This window comes from Neoarius graeffei, chromosome 5 (genome assembly GCF_027579695.1).
Source record: "Neoarius graeffei isolate fNeoGra1 chromosome 5, fNeoGra1.pri, whole genome shotgun sequence".
In the NCBI taxonomy this organism is placed as follows: Eukaryota; Metazoa; Chordata; class Actinopteri; order Siluriformes; family Ariidae; genus Neoarius; species Neoarius graeffei.
The window spans coordinates 93351043-93378160 of record NC_083573.1 but is presented as its reverse complement, the minus strand read 5'-3'; the positions used below and the strand labels follow the sequence as shown (position 1 = coordinate 93378160).

The following is a 27118-nucleotide window of genomic DNA, read 5'->3' as shown; positions in this document are numbered from 1 at the left end:
GTGCTTTCTGTGGTGTACAGTACGTTTGTAAATGTTATGCGCTCTTTTATCATTGTGGGAATTGATTATAGCTCTAAATAAATATTGAAGTTTTTTTTAAAGAATCCGTATAACTTTATTTGTACGCCTGTATACTACGTTTATTGAATCAAATCCGTATAAAATATAGGTTGACATGTATGCTGTGGTTTAGTTTAGTAAGCGTAGCCTCTCTGAATAGATGACAGTGTGCCTGTGGAGTGTTTTGTAGCTCATATAGCTCTGCTGTTAGACCTTTTGTTGAGGACACTGTTTCATTTTTGGCTCTTCAAGAGGGAGTGAGTAAGTGGGGGAGTGATAGAGCACAGACACTGCTAACAGGCCTGTTAGTATGTCATGTTTCTACATTTCACAAGCTGGTCGGGGGCTTTGACAAACTTTACATGGAGTGTGCATGTGAAATTTGTTCAAAACTGGATTCTGTGAAATGGATCGAGAAGGAAGGAGCTTACAGAAAATATTAATTGTGTATTCTTTTTTTTTTACTTTAAACATCTTTTCATTTCTATGTTGATCCATTTTCATTGTAGTTAACAGGTTGTTTTTTTTTGCATTACCCACAATGCTGTTTGACTACCTGGTGACATGGTGACAGTGGGATTTATCCTTCGCATCATCTTTATGTAAAAATGAGACCGTTAATGACGGCGTAGCTCACTCCAGCCCTGTCTAGTCCGGAAGGAACGATCTAAAGTGGGCAACCTTGCGCAATAAATGTTGTAAGCTATATACACTATATACAAGATATACATAGAAGCTATATCCACTGTAGGAATACCGACCTATTGTCCAGAAAGAATCCAAAACGGCGAGGAATTGACCGAGAAGAAGCGATTTTTGTTGAACTGCTCATTAAGGCTTAATTACTCCATAACTTCATTAATAATTGTAATGAAGCAAATCTGGGTAGAAGTTATACTCACCCTAGGTACCCCTAGCTTCAGAAAGAATCAAAATCAGTGAAGAATTGAGGGAGAAGAAGCGGAAACTGCTCGTTAGGGATTGATTAATTACTCCATATCTTCATTATTAATTGCAATTAGGCAAATTTGTGTAGAAGCTATATGCACCCCAGGCAGACCTACCTTCCTGCCAAAAAGAATAAAAATCAGTGAAGAACTGAGAGCGAAGAAGCGATTTTCGTGAAATTTTGAACAACACATAATGGCATAAGCTCATCGGCCTGTCGATGCAGCAGAGCTTTAGTCCTTTAGTCAGTCCAGCTCACTCACCTTCTTATCTGTTCAACAGATCAGCTTCAAAGCTTCAACTTTCACGCTAATTCCGCTGTCATGTCGTAGACCAATGACTAGCTAAGCTGAAGCTGTGTCGTATAGCTGTATCGGAATTTTAAGTCCAATGTTTGCATCAACATCACCACTACGTCTACTTGATGGTGAGTAAGAAAAGAAGCTTTTGCTCTTGCTGTTTTTGTTGTTGTTGTTGTTGTTGTTTTTGTGGGTTTTTTTTTTTTTTGAGCTAACAGAAAGATCTGGGGTGGGTTTCCCAAAAGCCTCTTAACGCTAAGAGCATCTTAACTCGGAGAGAGAGAGAGAGCGTTCATTGTACTGCTCGCTCTACCATTTAGCAATGATCTTTGTGCTGCAATGCTTTTGGGAAACTCAGGCCTGAGTGTTATCCCTTATGTTTGAGATTAATTATATTTTTTTCACTTGTAACAACAATGTGTTCTAGTGACATCATCTTAACATACAAGTGCTAATTTCTCACAGAAATACAGCATCAACCAACAGCACATTTCAAGTATTTTAAAACAAAAACATGTTGTATTTAATGTGTTCCGGAGCAGAGTTTTCTTTTAAGATGTATCTCACACACACACACACACACACACACACACACACACACACACACACACAGAGTACTGTGCAAAAGTCTTAGGCATCCTATTTTTTTCATGCAAACTTGGTTATAGATTTTTATTTTATGACTTCTACATTATTGAGTCAAAAGATTACAAAAACATTTTAGAGTTCCAAACATTCGTTTTTTTCTAGCACAAAATTAAATGTGACAGAAAAAAAAATTGTATCTAAGCAGGCTTGTAGTACTCGAGTCCAGGACTCGTGCCCTAATTTTAAGGATTCATGACTCGACTTGGACTTGATCACTGTTGACTCGGACTTGGACTCGGACTCGTGCATTAACTGCATTTTGACTCATAAATTGGAGACGGGGACTCAGATTTTTTCTTTATTTTTTGTAACATGCCATAATAATTTGGCATAAGATATTGATATCTACATTAATTTTTGTACTAATTTCGTGTAAGTGTGTCACACCTGTGCACCTTGGCAAGTGAATCAGATAGACTCTCGGGTGCACTCCAGACACGGCGTGTGCCAAGCGGACTCTTGCACGCGCCGTAAACAACTCGCACCTGCACAGGATTAAGGTGCAATCAATGCGCCTATATAAAAACTGTGAAAACACACTAACTTTGCGAAGTATTGAGTTGCATTGCTGATACATTACCAAGCCTTATTTCCTTGTTTGGTTTCCTGATCCCTGACTTCCTGTTTCTCATCTTTGATTCTGCCGAGTCTGCGATAGCCTGTTTGTGCCTCGCTTGACCTATCGCCTGTTTCACTGACTACGTTTACATGCACATCCAAATTGAGCTGCTGTCGGTAATCGAGCTGAAGGTCCCAGCAGGGTGCCAGAGAAATCCAATCGTACATGCACACAATGAAATCGGGCTATTGTGTGAGGTGCATTGTGCACCCGAGCCACAGGTGGCGCAACACGCCCCATCGTGTTGGTACACTTCTGGTTGTCGTCATGAAGAAGAGCTATTCAAGAGTGTAAACAAAGTTATCAGTTCCGTGTTCTCCATTGAGCGTTTTTCTCCCGTCCATGAATTTTAATATATTCAACTCCTTAAGCTGAATGAGCATGAACTCTGTCTCCTCATTGCTCCAGAAGTGCACGTTTCTGCTTGCCTGTGGCAGTGGGGGCGTGGTCAAGCGCCGGTCTGTGACAGGAGGGCGGAGCCAGGGAAGGTGAGTGGCAGAATCACTTCACCTGACGGTAATTAACCTGTGTTTGTGTGTCTTCCCAGTAACCGCGCCCTATTTAAGGAGGCAGAGGGAGAGCAGAGGGGACAGCTCATCCCGGGACTAGAACACAGCGCGCGCGCGCGCGCGTGTGTGTTTTTCTCTCAAGAATAAAAGTAGGCTGTTAAACTGAAAAGTCTGACAATAAAAAGCCTATTAGTACCAGAAGCTTTGTCCTGCCGTCCTCTGTGCTCCACCCACACTTCAGAGAGCTCTACATTGCCATTTTCTCTTCTTCGTTTGTTCCTCCTGACCTCTTCTGCTGCTCGCTACTACTGTTGTCATGCCGACCGAGGCTGTTGTGTTTCCCGCTTGTGGTCTCGTCACTCGTCACTTCCGGAAGTAGCTCGACAACTAGCTCGATAGGGTATACATGCACAAAGTAGCTCGGCAGAAATCGCATAAACTAGGTCGTGTAGCTCGATTCCGAGAAATCAAGTTCGGTTCAATTTCAGCCGAATTAAGGTGTATACATGGCATTTTGAACTTCGATTTCAGTCGAGCAACGGCAGAAATTCGATTCTCTCTATGTGCATGTAAACGTAGTGACTGTTTTATGATTTTTCCTGCCATTCTGGATTGTTTAACTGTCTTCACTTGTATTAATAAACACACCTTCTGCACTTACATCCATCTCCCAACCATCTCTGACAGAATACTTCACACTCCCTGATAAAGAGAAACACATTCACCTGTTCATACGTCATGTTCAGGAACAAACTAATGCTAAAGGTGCTAAAACAGCCGCCATCATATGGTGCGGTTGGAGTTTTGGACTCGACTCAGATCAATACTGGACTCAACTCGAATTTTTTTTTAATGACTTGGACTTGAAAACTGGGGACTTGAGACTGGACTTGGACTCGAGGTTTAGTGACTCGACTACAACACTGTATCTGAGCAGCATATTACACAAGAGAGCACTTTTCAGACTAAAAAAGAAAACATAATGAAGGCTCCTGGGTTTTGGTGCAAAATGAAGAAGCGAGTGTGACAGTCAACGTGTCCAGAAGAACTGTGGCTGGTTCTGCAAGATGCTCATTAAAACCTACAGCTCATTTCCTTATAAAACTGACACGACTATTTTTTTTTAAAGCAAAGGGTCATCTCACACCAAATACTGACTTTGTTTCATTCATTATGTCTTACTGCTTCCTGTTTATAGTATTTTATTTAGTGTTGAAACATTTCATTTCATTATTTTAAGCTGTTTTTGATCTACGGTACAGCATTTCTTTACGTGCCGTACTGTAGATCATGTACAGTAACTTTCCATCTTCTTCCTTGCTGAGTGTTCGACTGGTGTCTTCATCGTGGCGTCTGCTCTTAAATGCATGTGCGTTTTGAACAGAGTTCAAGCGGAAGCATCCTATATGCAGAGCATGTCTGCCATCACAGTGCAACGCACAAGTGGATAATTGTTTTTATAGTGGTCACAGTTGTGCTGATGTGGTGCATTTCCAGCCCAGCCCCCTGCGCAGCGGGAGACAGAGGATTAAATGACTCATTAACTTGATCATGGAGCACTTTCGAGTGCCTGGCGCCTCTCTCTGCCAGATGGTGTTAACAACCGCTGCTTTTAAGAGGAGCACAGATAGTTTGGTCACTGTTTAAAGCTGGCCCAAATGCACCTTCTTGGTTGAGAGCTCGCCGTCGTCCTCCAGGGTGTTGTGCAGCATGAAAAGCAGATGTTAGAGCTGTACAGATGTGATGAGTACTTTTGAGAAGTTTCGAGATGGTTTGTAGATTGACTGACTGCTTTGTGACTGGGGTTTGGAGCAATCCTGTTCCTGTTATTTTCTCGTGTGCCTTCTCATACAGTTTGAAACATATCTGTGCTTGGCTTGGACACACTTTAGTTAAATACAGGATATGTGTTTTGTTTTTCAAATTAATCAACCACAACTGTAAATATTCCATCCATCCATTATCTGCAGCCGCTTATCCTGTCCTACAGGGTCGCAGGCAAGCTGGAGCCTATCCTAGCTGACTATGTTTGAGAGGTGGGGTACACCCTGGACAAGTCACCAGGTCATCACAGGGCTGACACATAGACACAGACAACCATTCACACTCACATTCACACCTACGGTCAATTTAGAGTCACCAGTTAACCTAACCTGCATGTCTTTGGACTGTGGGGGAAACCGGAGCACCCGGAGGAAACCCACGCGGACACGGGGAGAACATGCAAACTCCGCACAGAAAGGCCCTCACCGGCCACGGGGCTTGAACCCAGACCTTCTTGCTGTGAGGCGACAGCGCTAACCACTACACCACCGTGCCGCCCCAAATGTAAATATTGCACTTCATAAAGAATGGGAAAACATTTGGTGTATCAAGACATGACTGGAAATTGTTTATCCATGTGCAGAAATTAAAAAAAAAACACACACACACAAGCGCAATGCAACGAATAGCCACAGCAGTTCAAATTGTGACCAGAAGTCAAGCATATCTGTGTATGAATATCAGTAAGCACAGTGGCCAAATTGTAATCCAAAAACAAGAATTGAAAGAGCACACAATGAATAAATGGCAAGACTTCGCAACAGTTGAGTGAGATTGGTAGGAAAAGCCAGCTAGAATTCAGATGATGGAGAGCTCTCATGGGTAGGGTTCAATGCTTTGATTATCTGTGATCTGTCATGAACCGCCTTCACAGGTCTCATCTCATCTAATTACCTCTAGCCGCTTTATCCTGTTCTACAGGGTCGCAGGCAAGCTGGAGCCCATCCCAGCTGACTACGGGCGAAAGGCGGGGTACACCCTGGACAAGTCGCCAGGTCATCACAGGGCTGACACATAGACACAGACAACCATTCACACTCACATTCTCACCTACGGTCAATTTAGAGTCACCAGTTAACCTAACCTGCATGTCTTTGGACTGTGGGGGAAACCGGAGCACCCGGAGGAAACCCACGCGGACACGGGGAGAACATGCAAACTCCGCACAGAAAAGGCCCTCACCGGCCACGGGGCTCGAACCCGGACCTTCTTGCTGTGAGGCGATAGCGCTAACCACTACACCAGCCTTCACAGGTGGCTCCCAAAAACCAAAATACCCCTGTACCAGGGGCTTCCTCTAGATCTGGCAGTCCAGGTGCTCTAGGTGGAACTGTTCCTTGGCTACATTCAAGGAACACTTTCAAGGCTGCGTTCAGCTCAGAACACTGTTAATCAACTGGATGGGAAATCCGCCATCCCTGGTAGCATCCGAGTGATCAAATAAATCGCAATTTTTCCTTACTTTTGTTGCTCATCATGAGTGCCGTGCCGAGAAATGTGTACAAATAAAACCACAGACGTGTACTTTTGATTAAAGATAGGAGTAAAACTCCATACCGAGTGTGCTTGAGAAACAGTTTTGAGAGGAGGAATCAATGTAAATATTAAATTATTGGTCAAAATGATTGGTCACGTTTCTAAATAATAAAGGTATTTAGGCTTCTACTAATAATTATATAAAACCAGATTTAATAGAAGATTTTTTTTTTACTATTTTTTTATAGAAGGTTTTTTTATAACCAGATTTTTTTATACCTCCGCCACCGTAAGGTGCAGGAGGCATTATGTTTTCGGGTTGTCCGTCTGTCCGTGCGTCTGTCCGTGCGTCCGTCCGTGCATGAGTCTGTCCCGAAACCTTGTGAACGCGATATCTCAAAGGCTAATGAAAGGAATTTCACCAAACTTTCACCATTTGTGCGCTTTGGGACAAACATGAACTGATTAGATTTTGAGATCAAAAGGTCTAAGGTCAAGGTCACGGTGAGGTCAAATGTCTGTCTGAAAACCTTGTGAACACAATATCTCCAAGGCAGATGAAAGGAATTTCACCAAACTTTCACCATTTGTGCATTTCGGGACAAAGATAAAGTGATTAGATTTTGAGATCAAAAGGTCTAAGGTCAAGGTCACTGTCAGGTCAAATGTCTGTCCGAAAACCTTGTGAACACAATGTCTCCAAGGCTAATACAAGTAATTTCACCAGGTCAAGATTACTGTGAGGTCAAATGTCCATCCCCAAATCACAACTTAATAAGGCGTGTAGTCTACCAGGCAGAGGCATCCCCATCCACGCCGTTGGCGTCGAGTTCTATCTCGTTTAAAATATAAAATTGAAAATAAACAGAAGGTTTTAAAATGTTGATCTATTTTGACAAAGGAACTAAATGCTCAATATCTTGAATATTTCATGTTTAAGATGCTGCACTCTTTCTAGGTCTAGCAAATGTGTGATAGTGATCATATTAACTGCTGTGTATAAAAGGTCAGATGTTCCTCATGTCTAATCTCTTCTATTGAAGCATGTGATCAGATGACACGCCAATGGATTTGATGTAAAATTAATCATAATGTTTTGCAACTTGTGGAGTCCAGACCAGCTCGAGTGCGCACTGTCATTAAAGCAAAAATGAGACCAAAAAAAAAAAACTAAGAAACTCTGAATTTCGTGTAAATATTTGTAAAGATTCTTGTGAAGATTCTCCAACTTTTCAATCAAACTGCTGTCAATAATATAATTTGTGATGTAAAGCAAGACATCCAAGACATTGCATTTGAACGCTGTCTTACCAGGGCTCAGAACATTATAAAAGACAAGAATACTCTCAAGAACAATAATACTCTCTAGGGATGGTAAGATTCACATCAGTGCACTGATTATAAATAAATAAATAAACCAACCAACGTGTGTGCACCAGATACAATTTGGGATGAAAAGTGAATGCATAATTTCTAACACATTTCCATAAAAAAGTCTGGTTTAAAAAAAAAAACTAGATAGAACTCGACGCCAACAGCGTTGATGGGGATGCCTCCGCCTGGTAGACTACATGCCTTATAGACCCCTTCGCATGTTTGTAAACAAACTGACCGTTGCCAGGATGCGTGCGCAGCCTGGACTCAGAAACAATGGCGCTGCCCATAGACCGGCATTATGAGCTGTCAGATTATGCCAAACAATTGTCGTTACAAGATCGAGAATGCTACATAAATAAGTTAACTCTAACAAGTGGACATCGCCTACCGGATCCGTATTTAATTAAAGAGTGGACGGACGATGTTAGTAAGTTCCCTGGTATACAATGGCCAGATATATACTCGTACCTTATTGACAAGACTTCAGTGTACACCCACGAAAAACTTCGTGCCTACAAGTCTTTAGACGCATATGATTATGTTATGTGCGGGCATGTACAACTTGATTAACAATGGGACATTCATATTCATTTTGTTTTAATCAAATTATGCCAGTGATGTGATGGCAATGTGGCTTTAGCTACAACAGCAAATACCAACACTAAACAGCAATTTGCAGGAGGTAATGGCATGAAAGGAATGATAGTGTAAAGAGTGCAGCTAAGAGAAATCAGAGCTGCATAAAAATCAAGAGGCAGAGAGCAGAAATGAAACTGAACGGGGTGGGAGCTAGGTTAGAGCAGTCAACGTACTGTAAGTTGGCATTTAGAGTGAGGGCACACAATTTTACCTTTCCATCCTTGCTTTAAAATTGTGATTTTCGGCATACACAAATAATGACGGCACAAAATCTGGACTGCTTGAGTCAAGCGAGACCTCTCCTACAAACAAAATTGCATACAAAGCTAAGTTAACATGCTAACAATATTCATTACATTGTGTAACTATGACCCAGCTAATCAGACAAACGTTACCAAAGTATTTTGCTACATCAATAAACGAAGACTAGAAAGAATAAAAAAGAAAGATTTAATAAATAGCCTGATCTTACCTGTGATGAAATGGGTGCTGCAAACCCGCGCATTTTTGATGGTGCTTTCATCCCAGTCTACACGTTTGATGGCTTGTAGCCATAGACGTCGGCGATTTTTTTGGAATGGGTGAGATCCTGCTGGAATTCTGTACATTTTAGCCCCATCACTGCTACGATTCTGACACCCGACAACACAACAACTAGGCATTTCTGAGTCTTTTTTGGGTCCAGGCTGCGCGCGCAATTTCCGCTTACGTATGAATGACGTTTACTGCGAAGGGGTCTATTAAGTTGTGATTTGGGGATGGACATTTGACCTCACAGTAATCTTGACCTGGTGAAATTACTTGTATCAGCCTTGGAGACATTGTGTTCACAAGGTTTTCGGACAGACATTTGACCTGACAGTGACCTTGACCTTAGACCTTCTGATCTCAAAATCTAATCAGTTTATCTTTGTCCCCAAATGCACAAATGGTGAAAGTTTGGTGAAATTCCTTTGATTTGCCTTGGAGATATTGTGTTTACAAGGTTTTCGGACAGACATTCGACCTCACAGTGACCTTGACCTTAGACCTTTTGATCTCAAAATTTAATCAGTTCATGTTTGTCCCAAAGCACGCAAATGGTGAAAGTTTGGTGAAATTCCTTTCATTAGCCTTTGAGATATCGCGTTCACAAGGTTTCGGGACGCACGCACGCACGGACGCCTTGACCTTAGACCTTTTGATCTCAAAATCTAATCATTTCATCTTTGCCCCAAAGTGCACAAATGTTGAAAGTTTGGTGAAATTCCTCTGATTTGCCTTGGAGATATTGTGTTCACAAGGTTCTCGGACAGACATTCGACCTCACAGTGACCTTGACCTTAGACCTTTTGATTTCAAAATCTAATCAGTTTATCTTTGTCACCAATTGCACAAATGGTGAAAGTTTGGTGAAATTCCTTTCATCTGCCTTGGAGATATTGTGTTCACAAGGTTTTCGGACAGACATTTGACCTCACAGTGACCTTGACCTTAGACCTTTTGATCTCAAAATCTAATCAGTTCATGTTTGTCCCAAAGCGCACAAATGGTGAAAGTTTGGTGAAATTTCTCTGATTAGCCTTGGAGATATTGTGTTCAAAAGGTTTTCAGACAGACATTTGACCTCACCTTGACCTTAGACCTTAGACATGAGGAACATCTGACCTTTTATACACAGCAGTTAATATGATCACTATCACACATTTGCTAGACCTAGAAAGAGTGCAGCATCTTAAACATGAAATATTCAAGATATTGAGCATTTAGTTCCTTTGTCGAAATAGATCAACATTTTAAATCCTTCTGTTTATTTTCAATTTTATATTTTAAACGAGATAGAACTCGACGCCAACGGTGTGGATGGGGATGCCTCTGCCTGGTAGACTACACGCCTTATTAAGTTGTGATTTGGGGATGGACATTTGACCTCACAGTAATCTTGACCTGGTGAAATTACTTGTATTAGCCTTGGAGATATTGTGTTCACAAGGTTTTCAGACAGACATTTGACCTCACCGTGACCTTGACCTTAGACCTTTTGATCTCAAAATCTAATCAGTTCATGTTTGTCCCAAAGCGCACAAATAGTGAAAGTTTGGTGAAATTCCTTTCATTAGCCTTTGAGATATCGCGTTCACAAGGTTTTGGGACGGACGCACGCACGCACAGACAGACGGACAACCCGAAAACATAATGCCGCCTGCACCTTATGGTGGTGGAGGCATAAAAATCCCAGATTTTCCATGTGGTCTCACACTTTTGGACCCTACAGTAAGTGGACTTTCACCAAAGACTGTAAGGTGATACCACTCCAAATCATTATTTTATCAGACATGACCACACAGCTCCCGTGGAAAGTAGCATTTATGTCTAATTACACTATAGTTAAAGATAGACTATATACAGTGGTGCTTGAAAGTTTGTGAACCCTTTAGAATTTTCTATATTTCTGCATAAATATGATCTAAAACATCATCAGATTTTCACACAAGTCCTAAAAGTAGATAAAGAGAACCCAGTTAAACAAATGAGACAAAAATATTATACTTGGTCATTTATTTATTCAGGAAAATGATCCAATATTACATATCTGTGAGTGGCAAAAGTATGTGAACCTTTGCTTTCAGTATCTGGTGTGACCCCCTTGTGCAGCAATAACTGCAACTAAACGTTTCCGGTAACTGTTGATCAGTCCTGCACACCGGCTTGGAGGAATTTTAGCCCATTCCCCCATGCAGAACAGCTTCAACTCTGGGATGTTGGTGGGTTTCCTCACATGAACTGCTCGCTTCAGGTCCTTCCACAACATTTCGATTGTATTAAGGTCAGGACTTTGACTTGGCCATTCCAAAACATTAACTTTATTCTTCTTTAACCATTCTTTGGTAGAACGACTTGTGTGTTTAGGGTCGTTGTCTTGCTGCATGATCCACCTTCTCTTGAGATTCAGTTCATGGACAGATGTCCTGACGTTTTCCTTTCGAATTTGCTGGTATAATTCAGAATTCATTGTTCCATCAATGATTGCAAGCCATCCTGGCTCAGATGCAGCAAAACAGGACCAAACCATGATACTACCACCACCATGTTTCACAGATGGGATAAGGTTCTTATACTGGAATCCACTGTTTTCCTTTCTTCAAACATAACGCTTCTCATTTAAACCAAAAAGTTCTATTTTGGTCTCATCCATCCACAAAACATTTTTCCAATAGTCTTCTGGCTTGTCCACGTGATCTTTAGCAAACTGCAGATGAGCAGCAATGTTCTTTTTGGAGAGCAGTGGCTTTCTCCTTGCAACCCTGCCATGCACACCATTGTTGTTCAGTGTTCTCCTGATGGTGGACTCATGAACATTAGCCAATGTGAGAGAGGCCTTCAGTTGCTTAGAAGTTACCCTGGAGTCCTCTGTGACCTCGCTGACTATTACACGCCTTGCTCTTGGAGTGATTTTTGTTGGTCAACCACTCCTGGGGAGGGTAACAATGGTCTTGAATTTCCTCCATTTGTACACAATCTGTCTGACTGTGGATTGGTGGAGTCCAAACTCTTTAGAGATGGTTTTGTAACCTTTTCCAGCCTGATGAGCATCAACAACGCTTCTTCTGAGGTCCTCAGAAATCTCCTTTGTTCGTCCCATGATACACTTCCACAAACGTGTGTTGTGAAGATCAGACTTTGATAGATCCCTGTTCTTTAAATAAAACAGGGTGCCCACTCACACCTGATTGTCATCCCATTGATTGAAAACACCTGACTCTAATTTCACCTTCAAATTAACTGCTAATCCTAGAGGTTCACATACTTTTGCCACTCACAGATATGTAATATTGGATCATTTCCCTCAATAAATAAATGAGCAAGTATAATATTTTTGTCTCATTTGTTTAACTGGGTTCTCTTTATCTACTTTTAGGGCTTGTGTGAAAATCTGATGATGTTTTAGGTCACATTTATGCAGAAATATAGAAAATTCTAAAGGGTTCACAAACTTTCAAGCACCACTGTATTTATTGACTCTTCTCTTCGTAAGTAAAAGAAACAGTGGATCTTTAGCATTGTAAAGAATTGTTCACATTTGAATGCATTGCCAGAGATTTTAAAACAGAACACCAAAGCTGTTAGGATTCAAACGGGCCAGGACTGAATTAAAATCATTTTATGCACCATAATTGATTGGAAAAAAATCAGAGTTAGTCTGCGTTACTCCAAAAGAGAGCAATAATCCCATGGCCATGAACTCAGATACTGATTAAATGTGCTAATGATGTCATTCTTCATTCGCAAGCAAAATAACTCAATGCTGTGACCTTTTCTCTTTCCAAAATAATTATTTTAGGGGTTTCACAGCAATGGGATTTTAAAAAAAAAATTTGTCAATGTTTTATTTTTTGTTTTTTTTCCAACAACTTCAGAATTATTGGCCATTATGTGTCGATTCATGACAATCCTGATTAACTTTCTTTCAATTCCAGGTAGAATTACTATTTTACAAAATCTGGAAAACAATTCAACTTAATTCTTCAATTTAGGAGTGGTGCAGTGGTTAGCACTGTTGCCCTACAGCAAGAAGGTTCTGGGTTCGAATCTCGCAGCCAACTGGGGCCTTTCTGTTTGGAGTTTGCATGTTCTCCCTGTGCCTATGTGGATTTCTTCCCACAGCCCAAAGACATATGGATTAGGTCAACTGGCTACTCGAAATTTCCCATAGGTGTGAAAGAGAGTGTGAATGGTTGTGGTCTCTGTTTTAGCCCTGTGATTGATTGGCATCCTGCCCAGGGTGAACCCCGTTTCTGGAGATTGGCTCCAGTTTCCCCATTACCCTGACAGATAAGTGGTAAAGATAATCGAATGATGGGCTTTCAATCCATGAATGTATCTTTTAAAGAAATGCTAATAATTGAACACATTAAAAACTGATTCCTTATGGTCTAGAAAATGCTTTAAACGCTATTATTAAGTTAATTTCTTGCCCAGGCCCACTTGACATGTGTCTATGTATAAAGTGCCCCGTTAGCTAAGTAATTTATATCCATACACTGTTGTGTAACCATAAAACAATTCAGCTCAACTAGTAAGACATGTTTCAGGAAGTCAGATCTAGTCTGATCTAGAACACAGAGTTTCCTGTGGCAGGGCACCTCCCCTATAGTGCTCGTCCTGTATTTCTTTTCTTTGACTTCCAAACTGTCGCTGCATCCACCACAGGCCTCCTGACCCACCGTGACCCCATGCACTTAAATCACAAATCAGTGACAGTCTTTCCCATCTGAGAAAATGCTGAGAAAATAACTGAACACGTGTAATTACTCCACGAGAAATTCTCACGCTCTGGTCTGTTTGTTGCTTTTAACCTCAAGCATCATGTCCATATATTTTTACATTGCGGCTGAACAGATGGAGGACAAATTAAAGGAAAAATCTCTCTTTCTCTCTCATGCTGTAGAGGGGGCATTTATTTATTTTGTTGGCCTAGAGTAAGTCCATTAGAGGGAAGTATGACTGTAAATCAATACTGAGGATTTTCTGACTGATCACTTTTATCCTATCATGAAATGTTTCTCTCTTGATGGGTGTGGTCTCATCCAGTATGACTCCGCCCCCATCCTATGTTTTGATGAGGATAAAATCTGTGTAAACTGTATAATAATAATAATAATAATAATAATAATAATAATAATGACCTGTTCTTTGGAAATGTCAGAAATATATATATATATATATATATATATATATATATATATATATATATATATATATATATATATATATAATTTGGTGGAGACATGCCCGACAGATGCCAGGGCATGTCTCCACCATACGCTGTGTCCACTTGCTGTATAGAACTGAATGTTTTCCACATTAATAAGTAAGAGCAGGTCTGCTCCATCTGCAGGGACACTTTAATGAGTGCGGGACTTGTGCAGGAAACTCTGGGTGTTATTTCATCGCTCTGTTGTCCTTGGCACCCCAACATTCCCCTCCTGCAACAAACACCACATCTGTAACTAATAAAACTGTTTCTGTTACACCGGGAGGCCTTAACTGTGAAACCGGAGAAAAGCTCCAGGCGCATGTGACACACACATGAAACTGCTCTCAGGTTTAAAATGAAAATATTATACTGGTTAAAATGAGACGTATTATCGTTGCAATTAAAATGGATCACATCCTGGAATATGATCAGTAACAGCAGCTTGATATGTTGCTAGAATGCATTCGGACTGACATTGGTATGCAGGGTGGGGAGGAAAAATGTAGAGGATGTTAATATTAATATTAATAATAATATTGTGGCTTGGGCGGCACGGTGGTGTAGTGGTTAGCGCTGTCGCCTCACAGCAAGAAGGTCCTGGGTTCGAGCCCCGGGGCTGGCGAGGGCCTTTCTGTGCGGAGTTTGCATGTTCTCCCCGTGTCCGCGTGGGTTTCCTCCGGGTGCTCCGGTTTCCCCCACAGTCCAAAGACATGCAGGTTAGGTTAACTGGTGACTCTAAATTGACCGTAGGTGTGAATGTGAGTGTGAATGGTTGCCTGTGTGTCAGCCCTGTGATGACCTGGCGACTTGTCCAGGGTGTACCCCGCCTTTCGCCCGTAGTCAGCTGGGATAGGCTCCAGCTTGCCTGCGACCCTGTAGAAGGATAAAGCGGCTACAGATAATGAGATGAGATGAGATATTGTGGCTTTTAATATTAAAGCTTTGGTTAGAGTGTTCAGTGAGGGTCAGGTTCTCCTTGATGCTGCTCAAGTCTGCTCTCTTGTGGTCTTTGTCAGTAACACAGAGTACATAGGCTCTAAATCTGAGTGTTTACTGTATTAGATTAGATTAGATTAGATTAGATTAGATTAGATTAGATTAACAAATGTGTATCATATTAATTCAGTCAATAGACAGATTAGTACAGAAATATTAAAATACTTCAGAAAAAAATTTAGTAGTAGTAGTAGTACCAATGAGGATGATTATAAACTGAGGAAAATTTTTATAAAAATTGAATCCAGTCACAATAATGTATTTAAAAACAAAAGCATCAATGACAGTAATAAATTATTATGAGGGTGTGTCAAATGAAATCATGAAAAGTGCAACATAAGTTAGCAATGGAAAGATTTTTTTTTCTACAGTAATTCAGACACTCAAGTGTTAAGAGAGTTAAGTGTTAAGTGTTAAGAGTAAGTTAAGTATGTTAAGTGTTAAGTGTTAAGAGATTGACACACTTTAGTGCCACCTATTTGTAATAAACAATGCAAAATGTAAAAAAAAAAAAAGATTATTTTTATTTTAGCCCACCACCCCATTCCTCCACCTTCCTTGTGTATTAAATAATTAACAAATACTTTTGATCATATTAAGTCAGATAAATAATTTGGACAAAAATATGAGATGGAAAAAAATATGAAAATATATCAGACGGAATTTGAAAAAGGAACAATTTTTAATAATAAATTCTACTACTACTGCTACTACTACTAAGAAGAAGAAGAAGAAGAAGAAGAAGAAGAAGAACAAAAGGAGCAATAGCAATGAAAATAATTTTAAAAAATAACATATACAGAGAGTTGACAAATTAAAGGAAGAAATAAAAAACGCAGTGTGTTAGTCAGGTGGTGTTGAACCACCACAAGCCACCTAAACAGCTTTCTTGTGCCTTGTGCTGACTCTACAACTCAGAAACTATACTGGAGTTCTTACAATAATAAAAACTAGATAGAGATTGTGTCTAAAATCACAGTAATTTGTGCTAGCTGACCTTTGTCAATTGAAGGTCAAGGTGAAGGTCATTTTGCTGAACAAAATAAAAAAACTGATTGAAAATTTCATGAAAATTGACAGGATTGAAAAAAAGCCCATTTTTCATGGATCATTCCAGTTCGGTGATCCAGATCAGCACCAAAAGTCATAGCAATGTAATTCAGCCCAGAGGTATTCCTCATGTGATATTTGGTAATGATTGGTTGAAAACTGAGGGAGAAATAGCATCCTAAAAACATTACAAGAAGAAGAAAGAACCTAAGTGAGAGTAACAATTTGCGCTACCGCTGCTAGCGCAAATTAAATATACCAAATAATTTTCCCTCAGCTGTTGTGACACTTCATTCCCAGATCTCTCTTAGGTGTTCAACTGAGTTAAGATCTGGTCAGTGTGAAGGTCAGAGCATATGATTTACATCGAAAGAGTCTGGCGTCTGGTGTTCAAAAGGACAAACTAAAGGTTAAGAGCTCATATACGAACCAAAAACTCAATTCTTGAGCTTGATTTTAAAGGGCACTAGTCTAATGTTTGCTGATCTAAGTGACCTAATTAAAATCGAAATTACATTCATTGAGAAAAGGCCACAATGAGCACCATGTTTTGTCCCATTAAACCTCAAGGGACAGATGTTGCTGCACATTTTTCCACTTTTTACATTATGTCCTTTAATGAGACATCTTTAAAGCAGAGCTGCAGGCTGACTCTCAATGATAAACACATTGAATTTTCTCACAAATTTCCACACTCCAGACCCCTGGTGACCTGTTTGTTTAGGTGTGTGCTGATTAGAAGCTCACACGCTGAGTCCCAGCCTCCACAGAGTCTGAAAAGTGACAAACACCTCCCTGTGCATGTCTCTCATCTCTTTCTTTCTCTCTTCTGCCCGTCACCTGAACCTCATAATGTTTCATGGCGCGGTTATCCGAGCATGCTTGTAGCATGCTGTACTTCATTAGAGCAGCTCATAACACCATAAATAAACTGTCGTCTTTTTCCGGGGGCTGTATCCACATGGACAGCCCCTTCCATAAACACTGTACATGTTTACTGTTGCCTCTTACTACCTGGGGTAGGGGAGACTGTGAAAGGCCAACCTTTGACGGCCCGTAGATCATAGTTTCAAAGCCTATTCTCACCATAAACATCATGAAGCATAAGCTTTTGATGGTGTCTTGTTGGCAAAAATGATATAAACACTAGATGTAGTGGTTTTAATGAGAACCCACTCATTTACGACCCACTCATTTACAACCCATGACTGTGGTAATGATAGCTCTCCTTTCTCTATGACGATGATTGACATTTTTGTTGCTCTCTTTAACAGGAGACGGCGAGGCCTCAGAACTGTGCTAGAAAAGTGATCAACCAGACGCACCCCATGGACACAGGACCCAGGTTGCAAATGTAGCCTCTTGCAACCTTTGAAACCATAAAACCATCAACGCAGAAATGGAGAACCTAACGATGGACTCGAATGAGGCTTTGCCACTGAACTGCAACATGACCGGCAGCCACAAATATATCTTCACCTTTATACCAGTCGTCTACGCTTGCAACTTTGTAATTGGGATGGTGGGTAACAGTATGGTGGTGGCTGTTATCTACCGCTACATGAAGCTGAACACCATAGCCAATGTGTTTGTGTTCAATTTGGCTGTATCAGATCTCACCTTCCTCGTCACGCTGCCCATGTGGGCCACGTTCACTGCACTGGGCTACCATTGGCCATTTGGAAGTTTCCTGTGCAAGGTCAGTGCAGGCATGGCTACCTTCAACCTCTACACCAGTATATTCTTCCTGACGGCACTCAGTGTGGATCGCTACTTGGCCATCGTTCACCCAATGGGCTCACGACGGCGGCGTACACTGCTCTACGCCCGAATTACCTGCGTGCTAGTGTGGGTATTCGCCTTTGTTCTGACCATGCCTACTGCTGTAAGTAGGGACGTCTACAGGGTCAAGGATCATCCCGCCATACTCTGTGGAACCTTGCAGAGCAACAACCAGATCCATCTTTTGGTGTCGCTCAGCATCCTTAAGAGTGTCCTCGGGTTCCTTGTGCCCTTCCTCATCATCATCATCTGTGACTGCCTGATGGCTTGCACTTTGCTGAAAGCCAAAGGTTTGCTAAGGAAGAGTGTACGTTCTAGAGAAGATGAGACCCTGCGGATGTTAGCTGCTGCCATCCTGGCCTTCTTCGTATGCTGGGCTCCTCACCAGCTCTTCCACTTCATGGAGCTCTTGGTAATGCTGGAAGTGGTGAAAGACTGCCACGTTCTGGATGTCATTGACACAGCCATGCCCTTCTGCATATGCCTGGCTTACTTTAACAGTTGCGTCAACCCCATTCTTTACAGCTTCGTGGGCCACAACTTTCGCAAGAACCTCCTGAGGTTGCTGCACTGCGAGTCAAGTCCTGTTTTGAGAAATTCCAGTATCAGTACCAAGATGACTAGTCTGTCCACCAGAGCTTCTCAAATGCTACATTTGTCCAGTAAGAAAGACTCAGCATGTCATGCTAACACAGTGGAAGAACCAAAGACCTAGCGCAATCAGATCACTGGGAAGGTCATCTTTCTTTTTTCATCTCATTCTTTGAGTTCAAAGTTTAACAATTTGCTAAGGCATGCATATTTTACCATACAAGAAAACTATAACTGATTCATTTCAAATGAAGTGTAGGTTTTTTCCATCCTACTGTACTTCAATCCAGAAATGAGACAAAATCAGGCGCTTGCCTTGGGGAATGGATGGAAGTCTTTATTGAATGTTAATAGTATTACACTGAAGGACAGATGGACTGAGTTGTTTGTGCCTGTTTTCGGTGTCCATGTTCTGCAACAAAACTTTGCTAGTTCAATAATGAAACTGGAGTATGAGTTTAAACACACACTTTTAAGCGCCATGCACACTGGCAACATACATTGTGAGAAATGGAAAATGGTTCAATGTACTATGCTTTGGGCAGTTGTGTGTAAATGGGACAATGCATGTTGCTCTGAATTTTGTAGCTAGTGTTGCCAGAAGTATGATTTTCCTGCAATACTGAACTGCCAGCATATGTAACAGAATATGAAATAATATGACATTAAGCATCATGTACAAATGTCTTGGTGGAAAAAAGAAAAAAACATTTTAGGGAAACTGCATATTTCAATACAGCTTTTCTATTGTGATGAATTTGTCAGATCTGGCAACCCTGGTCACAGCACATAAGTCACATACATCAGTTCTCCTCACATCTAAAAACTCCAAGACCTTAAATAGAGGTTTTGTGACATCTCCACCTTTCTAAATGTTTTATACACTAAATTGCCAAAAGTATTTGCTCACCCATCCAAATTATCGGAATCAGGTGTTCCAATCACTTCCATGGCCACAGGTGTATAAAATCAAGCACCAAGGCATGCAGACTGTTTTTACAGTTTGGAGCTGGCCCCTTCCTCTTCCAACATGACTGTGCACCAGTGCACAAAGCAAGGTCCATAAAGACATGGATGACAGAGTCTGGTGTGGATGAATTTGACTGGCCTGCACAGAGTCCTGACCTCAACCCGATAGAACACCTTTGGGATGAATTAGAGCAGAGACTGAGAGCCAGGCCTTCTCGTCCGACATCAGTGTGTGACCTCACAAGTGCGCTTCTGGAAGAATGGTCAAAAATTCCTATAAACACACTCCTAAACCTTGTGGACAGCCTTCCCAGAAGAGTTGAAGCTGTTCTAGCTGCAAAGGGTGGACCGACGTCATATTGAACCCTATGGATTAGGAATGGGATGTCACTTAAGCTCATATGTGAGTCAAGGCAGGTGAGCAAATACTTTTGGCAATATAGTGTATGTAGCTATAGTTTACTCATCATCATCATCTTCTCCCTTGTCCAGCACTGTTGCCACATCGGGGGTCCATATGGACTTTATTGATTCACGTCATATTAATTGGAGCATAGCTTTACGCCAGATGCACTTCCTGCCTCAACCCTCCCATTTCTGGGCTTGGAAAACAACCATTCACACTTATCAACAATTTAGAGTAGCCAGTTAACCTAACCACATGTCTTTGGACTGTGGAGGAAACCCACGCAGACACGGGGAGAACATGCAAGCTCAACACAGAAAGGCCTCTGTCAGCTACTGGACTCAAACCCAGAACCCTCTTGCTGTGAGGCAACAGTGTTGACCACTTAGACATTCCCTGGCCTGAGTTCACAACACTGTTTTCATAACAACTGAGATAGTCATTAGACCAGATAAAGATGAACAATAAAAGTCTTAAGAAACTAAAATGACCTACATAAACCTTCCTGCGCTCTCGAACACATCCATCAAAAGGCTGTCTTGCATTCCAGTAGATCCTCTTCTATTTTTAACACAAGGTTATGCACGTCCTGCCAAATGCCAGTCTATCAGTGTTATTACTAATCGTATTTGGCTAGCCTGTTGGGAAAAGCAATGTTTGTAACATCCAAAGACTAGTGCACATTCTAGATATGTAAGCAAGCAGTTGCTTAGTGCGAAGGTTCTCAAAAGTTTTACAGTCAGGGACTGCTTTTACAAAGAAACTCTTCAAAATATTTTGGTGTGTTATTTAAATGGGTACGAGAAAATTTTAGAGCCAGAGAGCTTTTATTTCCACCATGATGACCCAAGTTTATCAAAATCATCGATACATTTCTTTGGACATGATTTATAGGTATAATAACTTTTAATAATGGTGGGTTGTGGTTGAGAAAAAAATGAGAAAATCACAGGCTATGCTTCACAAAACCCATGGGCCTGGGCTCTCGTAAAAGGATCTCAAATTTATTTTTGTTACACAAGCTTTCTTGCTTGGACCTATTCAAAAATCTATTCAAGCGTTTTAAATATCAAATGGACAGCCTGTATTTTCTTTGTTCCCTCACAGCTTTTTGGAGCCCTATTAGTCCCAAAATCTTTGGAGTCATTTTTATTTTTTATATTTTTATTGATTTAACTTCTTGACTGCACTTCCAACTATGGGTGGGTTTCCTGAAACTCTCTTAAGACTAAGAGCATCTTTAACTGCCTCTTAAGAGCCATCATTAAGCTAACATGGTTTTCCCGAACAATGTCGTAGCCAAAGTAGTACTTTAGTTCGTGCTTAACTTACGATGAACCTGGATCACTCTTTCACAGCTGAATACACAAACTGTGCATGCGCCTCCAAGGGACTCCCACAATCAACAGGCAAAGACTGGTTTTGAATCTGCTGCCGGTGTTCAATTAATTTTCTTGTACATTGCAAGTACATCGAGTTAATTATTAAATAAATATCCACAAAACATAATGAATATATTTCAATATGTTATGGAATTACGTATGGATATAGTAATGTCACATTGATATTACCACATTTTAATCAAATTTAACTCCATTAGGCGAGAGATTATCTCATTTAGTGTCATAGATGAGACACATTTCTGCACCTTTAACATTGTGTGTGTGTGTGTGTGTGTGTGTGTGTGTGTGTGTGTATACAGTGGCATGCAAAAGTTTGGGCGCCCTTACTGAAAATGTCTGTTACTGTGAATAGTTCAGTGAGCAGAAGATGAACTGATCACCAAAAGGCATAAAGGTAAAGACGACACATTTCTTTTCAGTGTTTTATGCAAGATTTGTGTATTATTTTTGTTTTGTACAATTGGAGAGTGAAAAAAGAAAAGGAACACCAATGCGAAAGTTTGGGCACCCCAATACAGTTCAGTTCTCAGGTAACTTTTACCAAGGTTCCAGACCTTAATTAGCTTATTGAGCTGTGGCTTGTTCAAATTCTTCATTAGGAAAGGTCAGATGATGCAGATTTCAAAGCTGTATAAATTCTCTGACTCCTCAAACTTGTCCCTAAAAATCAGCAGCCATGGGCTCCTCTAAGCAACTCCCTCGCATTCTGAATAATAAAATAATTGATGCTCACAAAGCAGGAGAAGGCTACAAGAACGTAGCAAAGTGTTTTCAGGTAGCTGTTTCCTCAGATCGTAATGTTATTAAGAAATGGCAGTTAACAGAAACAGTGGAGATCAAGGTGAGGTCTGGAAGATGAAGAAAACTTTCTGAAAGAACTGCTGGGTGGATTGCTAGAAAGGCAAATAAAAACCCCTGTTTGACTGCAAAAGACCTTCAGAAAGATTTAGCAGACCCTGGAGTGGTGGTGCACTGTTCTACTATGCAGCGACACCTGAACAAATATGACCTTCATGGAAGAGTCTTCAGAAGAAAACCTTTCCTGCATCCTAGCCACAAAATTCAGCACCTGAAGTTTGCAAATGAACATCTAAATAAGCCTGATGCATTTTGGAAACAAGTCCTGTGGACTGATGAAATCAAAATAGAACTTTTTGGCCACAATGTGCAAAGGTATGTTTAGAGACAAAAGGGTGCCAAATTCCAGGAAAAGAACACCTCTCCAACTCTGAAGCATGGGTGTGGATGGATCATGCTTTGGGGTTGTGTTGCAGCCAGTGGCACAGGGCACATTTCATTTGTCCTGTGGGAAGCATGGATTCGAATAAATACCAGCAAACTCTGGAAGCAAACATCACACCATCTGTAAAAAAGTTGAAGTTAAAAAGAGGATGGGTCCTATAATAAGACGATGATCCAAAACACACCTCAAAATCTACAATGGAATACCTCAAGAGGCCCAAGCTGAAGGTTTTGCCCGGGCCCTCACAGTCCCCTCACCTAAACATCATTGAAAATCTGTGGATAGATCTCAAAAGAGCAGCGCATGCAAGACAGCCCAAGAAACTTGTAGAACTGGAAGCCTTTTGCAAGGACGAATGTGTGAAAATCCCCCAGGTAAGAACTGAAAGATTATTAGCTGGCTACAAAACGTGTTTACAAGCTGTGATACTTGCCAAAGGGGGTGTTACTAAGTACTGACCATGTCAGGTGCCCAAACTTTTGCTTCAGGTCCTTTTCATTTTTTGGTATTTTACGCCTGTAAATGATGGAAATAAAAATTTAATCTTGCGGAAAATATTAAAGAAATGTGTCGTCTTTATGCTTTTTGGTGATCAGTTCATCTTCTGCTCACTTAACTATTCACAGTAACAGACATTTTCAGCAAGGGTGCCCAAACTTTTGCATGTCACTGTATATATAAAACAGTTATTCCATGAAATCAGGTTGTACATGAGCTGATAGCTGGCTATAAGCCGTGTACAATGAGCTTGAGTGGAATAACTGTTTTATTCTATCCACATTCACTGGATTTTGAGAAACAGAGCATTTTTATTTTTTGCAAATTTGATAAATAAAAACTTTATACAAAATGTCCGACAAAATAATGTCTGCTTAGAATGTAAACAAACCAGCAAATAGCAGTAGCAATTTGTGAAAAATGCTATAAGAATAATAATTCTTGAAAAATAAAAAAAGATACTGTATGTTCTTACCATCAAATACTTTCATTCCATAATTTGTTGCTTTTTTTTGTATTTTTTGGGGTTTTGTTCTCGAGTAAAGTTTTTATATCGTTCTTGGTTGGTTCAGGAACACGCTCCACCATTTTCTCCTTTAGGGTTTTTTGATGGTTGGCAAACCAACTTAAAGGTGTATCACTGCCACCGACTGGGCTGGAGTGTGGAACAGGAGGTATGGGGGGGGTGAGACGACTATATTCTTTTAGCTATTTCTGTTTCTTTTAAATACTTAATTACAAAGTGATATGTCTGACTTGATGCCCTCCGCCATTTTGTTTTTCTCTACTCACAGTATATGAGCTGATAGCCTAGTCGTAGCGTAGCCAATCAGAGCACACGACTGCTCATATCCGGTAAATGTGAATAGTGTGTGTGTGTAATATATATATATATATATATATATATATATATATATATATATATATATATATATATATAGGAGAACATTCCCAACATAATCCTGTAATCCTGACTGCGTGTTTGGGTAGCATGTACTTGTTGTTGTTTTTTTTAAATGAGCGGGCACAGAGAAAACATTTACTGAATTATTTAGCTTATTATTTGTTCATTCTTTCATGTGACCGTTTGTTCATTTAATTAAAAAAAACACATTTGGAATAAAAACTGTTATTTTCCAAAAACGTTAAATAATTTACATTTTTAATCAGGGCTTTGAACCAGAATTTTTTTCCTATTGGTTCGTTCCGAACAGAAACGGAATTTTCTGTTTTTGAATAACGATAGACTGCAATATTTACCTCTTATTTAAGATGTGGAGACGTGATAGTAGTCCACCCTCCCGCTCTCTCCATTCAGTCAGCGAACGTCACACAGGAAGTGAACCCCAGCGGGTCATAGAAACTTGCGCAGGAGAAGAATGACTTTTTTATTTGTAGGCTACGGAAACTTTGAGGAACAAAATAAAAACCGGTATTAACCAGTTACCATTATTTTTAATAAGCGTTTCTGTTCTGGAACATAAAAAATAATAAAGTTTCTGGTTTCGTTTCTGTTCCATGTGAAATAGAAAAAGTTCCCGGTTTTCGTTTTCGTTCCTTGAACCGGTTCAAAGCCCTGTTTTTAATTACCACATTATATATGTAATGTTTAACGGCAATACAGTACATTAACATTTTAACCCTTTATATTTCATTGGTCTTTGGTTAAAAACAAATGCCATATGACCTCATCGACTGTATTTCGCAACTACTAATGCCTTTAGCAACTACAGTACGAATGCCTTTAGCAACTACTAATGCTTATATCGAGGACGTGCATTGCAAAGATGTTCTTAGCAAATTTGCTCTTAAGACTCCTTCTTACAAGTGAGTTCAGGGAAACCATGTACAGAGACAACGTTCATTGCTTAAGAGTGTCTTTAAACTCGCTCTTTAGCCCTAAAGTGCAACATTATCGGGAAACCTATCCTATTATTCCTTCCAAGAACCTCCAGCAGCCACATCAACAGCCTCCACCTTATTTCAGTAGCTAGCTAACCTTCCATCATTCGACGATGGCAAATTTAGCTATAAACAAACAAAATATCCAACTGTCTTGTTTCATTCAGCAGGCTCATTCCGCATGTCAATGACTACCATGAAGCTCAAGTTCCTAAGTGACAGCAAAATCGGGCTAGAAATTATCTATGAGAGAGAGTCAAATGAAAACCTTAAAAGTAACAGAAAAAATATCTAAAATTTGTAGTTGCTAAAGCAAAAATGTCCAACTCAGCTATTGTTCACAGTAGCTGCTTTTACTGCTACCTTAAACCTAATACACTTTTATGACACAGACTTACAATAAACAATCTTTTTTTTAAAATGAGGCTTTAATTTGACTCAACAGTGTACAAGTATGTCATGACAAATAACTTTTTTTCATTTAGTGTGTCATATAGTGCTGTTATAGAGCTGAACTGTTAGACGTTTGTAATATGAGCTTAATTACTGTATTATTTGTCCAGAAGAAGACATTTATCTATTGGCCGTGGCTATTCTTATGACGAGTCATAAGAATAATATTTTCCCTATCCTTACGACATGAACGTAAGTTCCGGTAGCGAATGCGCAAATCAGTATCACTTATTCTTACGCCTCACCCCGGTGTCAGGGTCGTAAGAATTATGCTTACAGCATTGGGCATAAAAATATTTTTATCATTAGCTATCACATGTATATGACAAAAATTACCCATTTCAATAAAAATAGGCAAATAAAATAGAAATGATTTGTTAGTTTTGGCTTTGCCGTTATGGGCAACTTGGTTTCTTTGCCCGGTTTATTTTCTCTGAAACTTCAATGGCTGCCCATGCTTTAAAGGTACATGGCAGCTAGATAATAAATAATTTCCTTATCCATTTAATGTTGGTGCCTAACATCAGTATCTACAGTGCCTTGCAAAAGTATTCATCCCCCTTGGTGTTTGTCCTGTTTTATCACATTACAAGCTGGAATTAAAATGGATTTTGGGGGGGGTTAGCACCATATGATTTACACAACATGCCTACAACTTTAAAGGTGCACATTGTTTTTTTTAAATTATGACACAAACAATAATTAAGATAAATTTAAAAAAAACAGTAATCTGGAGTGTGCATAGGTATTCACCCCCTTTCGTATGAAACCCCTCAATAAGAGCTGGTCCAACCAATTCACTTCATAAGTCACATAATTAGTTGATTAAGATCCATCTGTGTGCAATCAAAGTGTCACATGATCTGTCACATGATGTTTGTATAAATCAACCTGTTCTGGAAGGACCTTGACTCTGCAATACTACTAAGCAAGCAACATGAAAGCCAAGGAGCCTCCAAACAGGTCAGAGACAAAGTTGTGGAGAAGTATAAATCAGGGTTGGGTTATAAAAAATATCCCAAACTTTGAAAATCCCATGGAGCACCATTAACTCCATTATAGCAAAATGGAAAGAATATGGCACCACTACAAACCGGACAAGAGAAGGCCGCCCACCAAAACTCACAGACCGGGCAAGGAGGGCATTAATCAGAGATGCAACAAAGACACCAAAGATAACACTGAAGGAGCTGCAAAGATCCACAGTGGAGATGGGAGTATCTGTCCATAGGACCACTTTAAGCTGTACACTCCACAGAGCGGGGCTTTATGGAAGAGTGGCCAGAAAAAAGTAAATGCTTAAAAAATCATGTTTGGAGTTTGCCCAACAGCATGTGGCAGACTCCCCAAACACATGGAAGAAGATTCTCTGGTCAAATGAGACAAAAATTGAACTTTTTGGCCATCATAGGAAATGCCATGTGTGGCACAAACCCAACACTCTGAGAACACTATTCCTACAGTGAAGCATGGTGGTGGCAGCATCATGCTGTGGGGATATTTTTAATCTGCAGGGATAGGAAAGCTGGTCAGGACTGAAGGAAAGATGGACGACACTAAATACAGGGCAATTCTGGAGGAAAACCTGTTTGAGTCAGCCAGAGGTTTGAGACTGGGATGAAGGTTCATGGTCTAACAAGACATTGACCCTAAACATACTGCTAAAACTACACTGGAGTGGTTTAAAGG

At 40.3% G+C, this 27118-nt stretch overlaps 1 protein-coding gene across 1 annotated transcript in view; it reads left to right on the top strand.

The window, feature by feature from the left end:
• The window catches only part of agtr1b (angiotensin II receptor, type 1b), a 30311-nt gene extending 9589 nt beyond the window's left edge, over nt 1-20722 (top strand). Inside the window, exon 2 of the mRNA XM_060920730.1 lies at nt 17457-20722. Coding sequence (XP_060776713.1) covers nt 17582-18679 — 1098 coding nt within the window. The 5' untranslated portion in view covers nt 17457-17581 and the 3' untranslated portion in view covers nt 18680-20722. The remainder of the gene's footprint in view (nt 1-17456) is intronic.
• Nucleotides 20723-27118: the final 6396 nt, after the last annotated feature.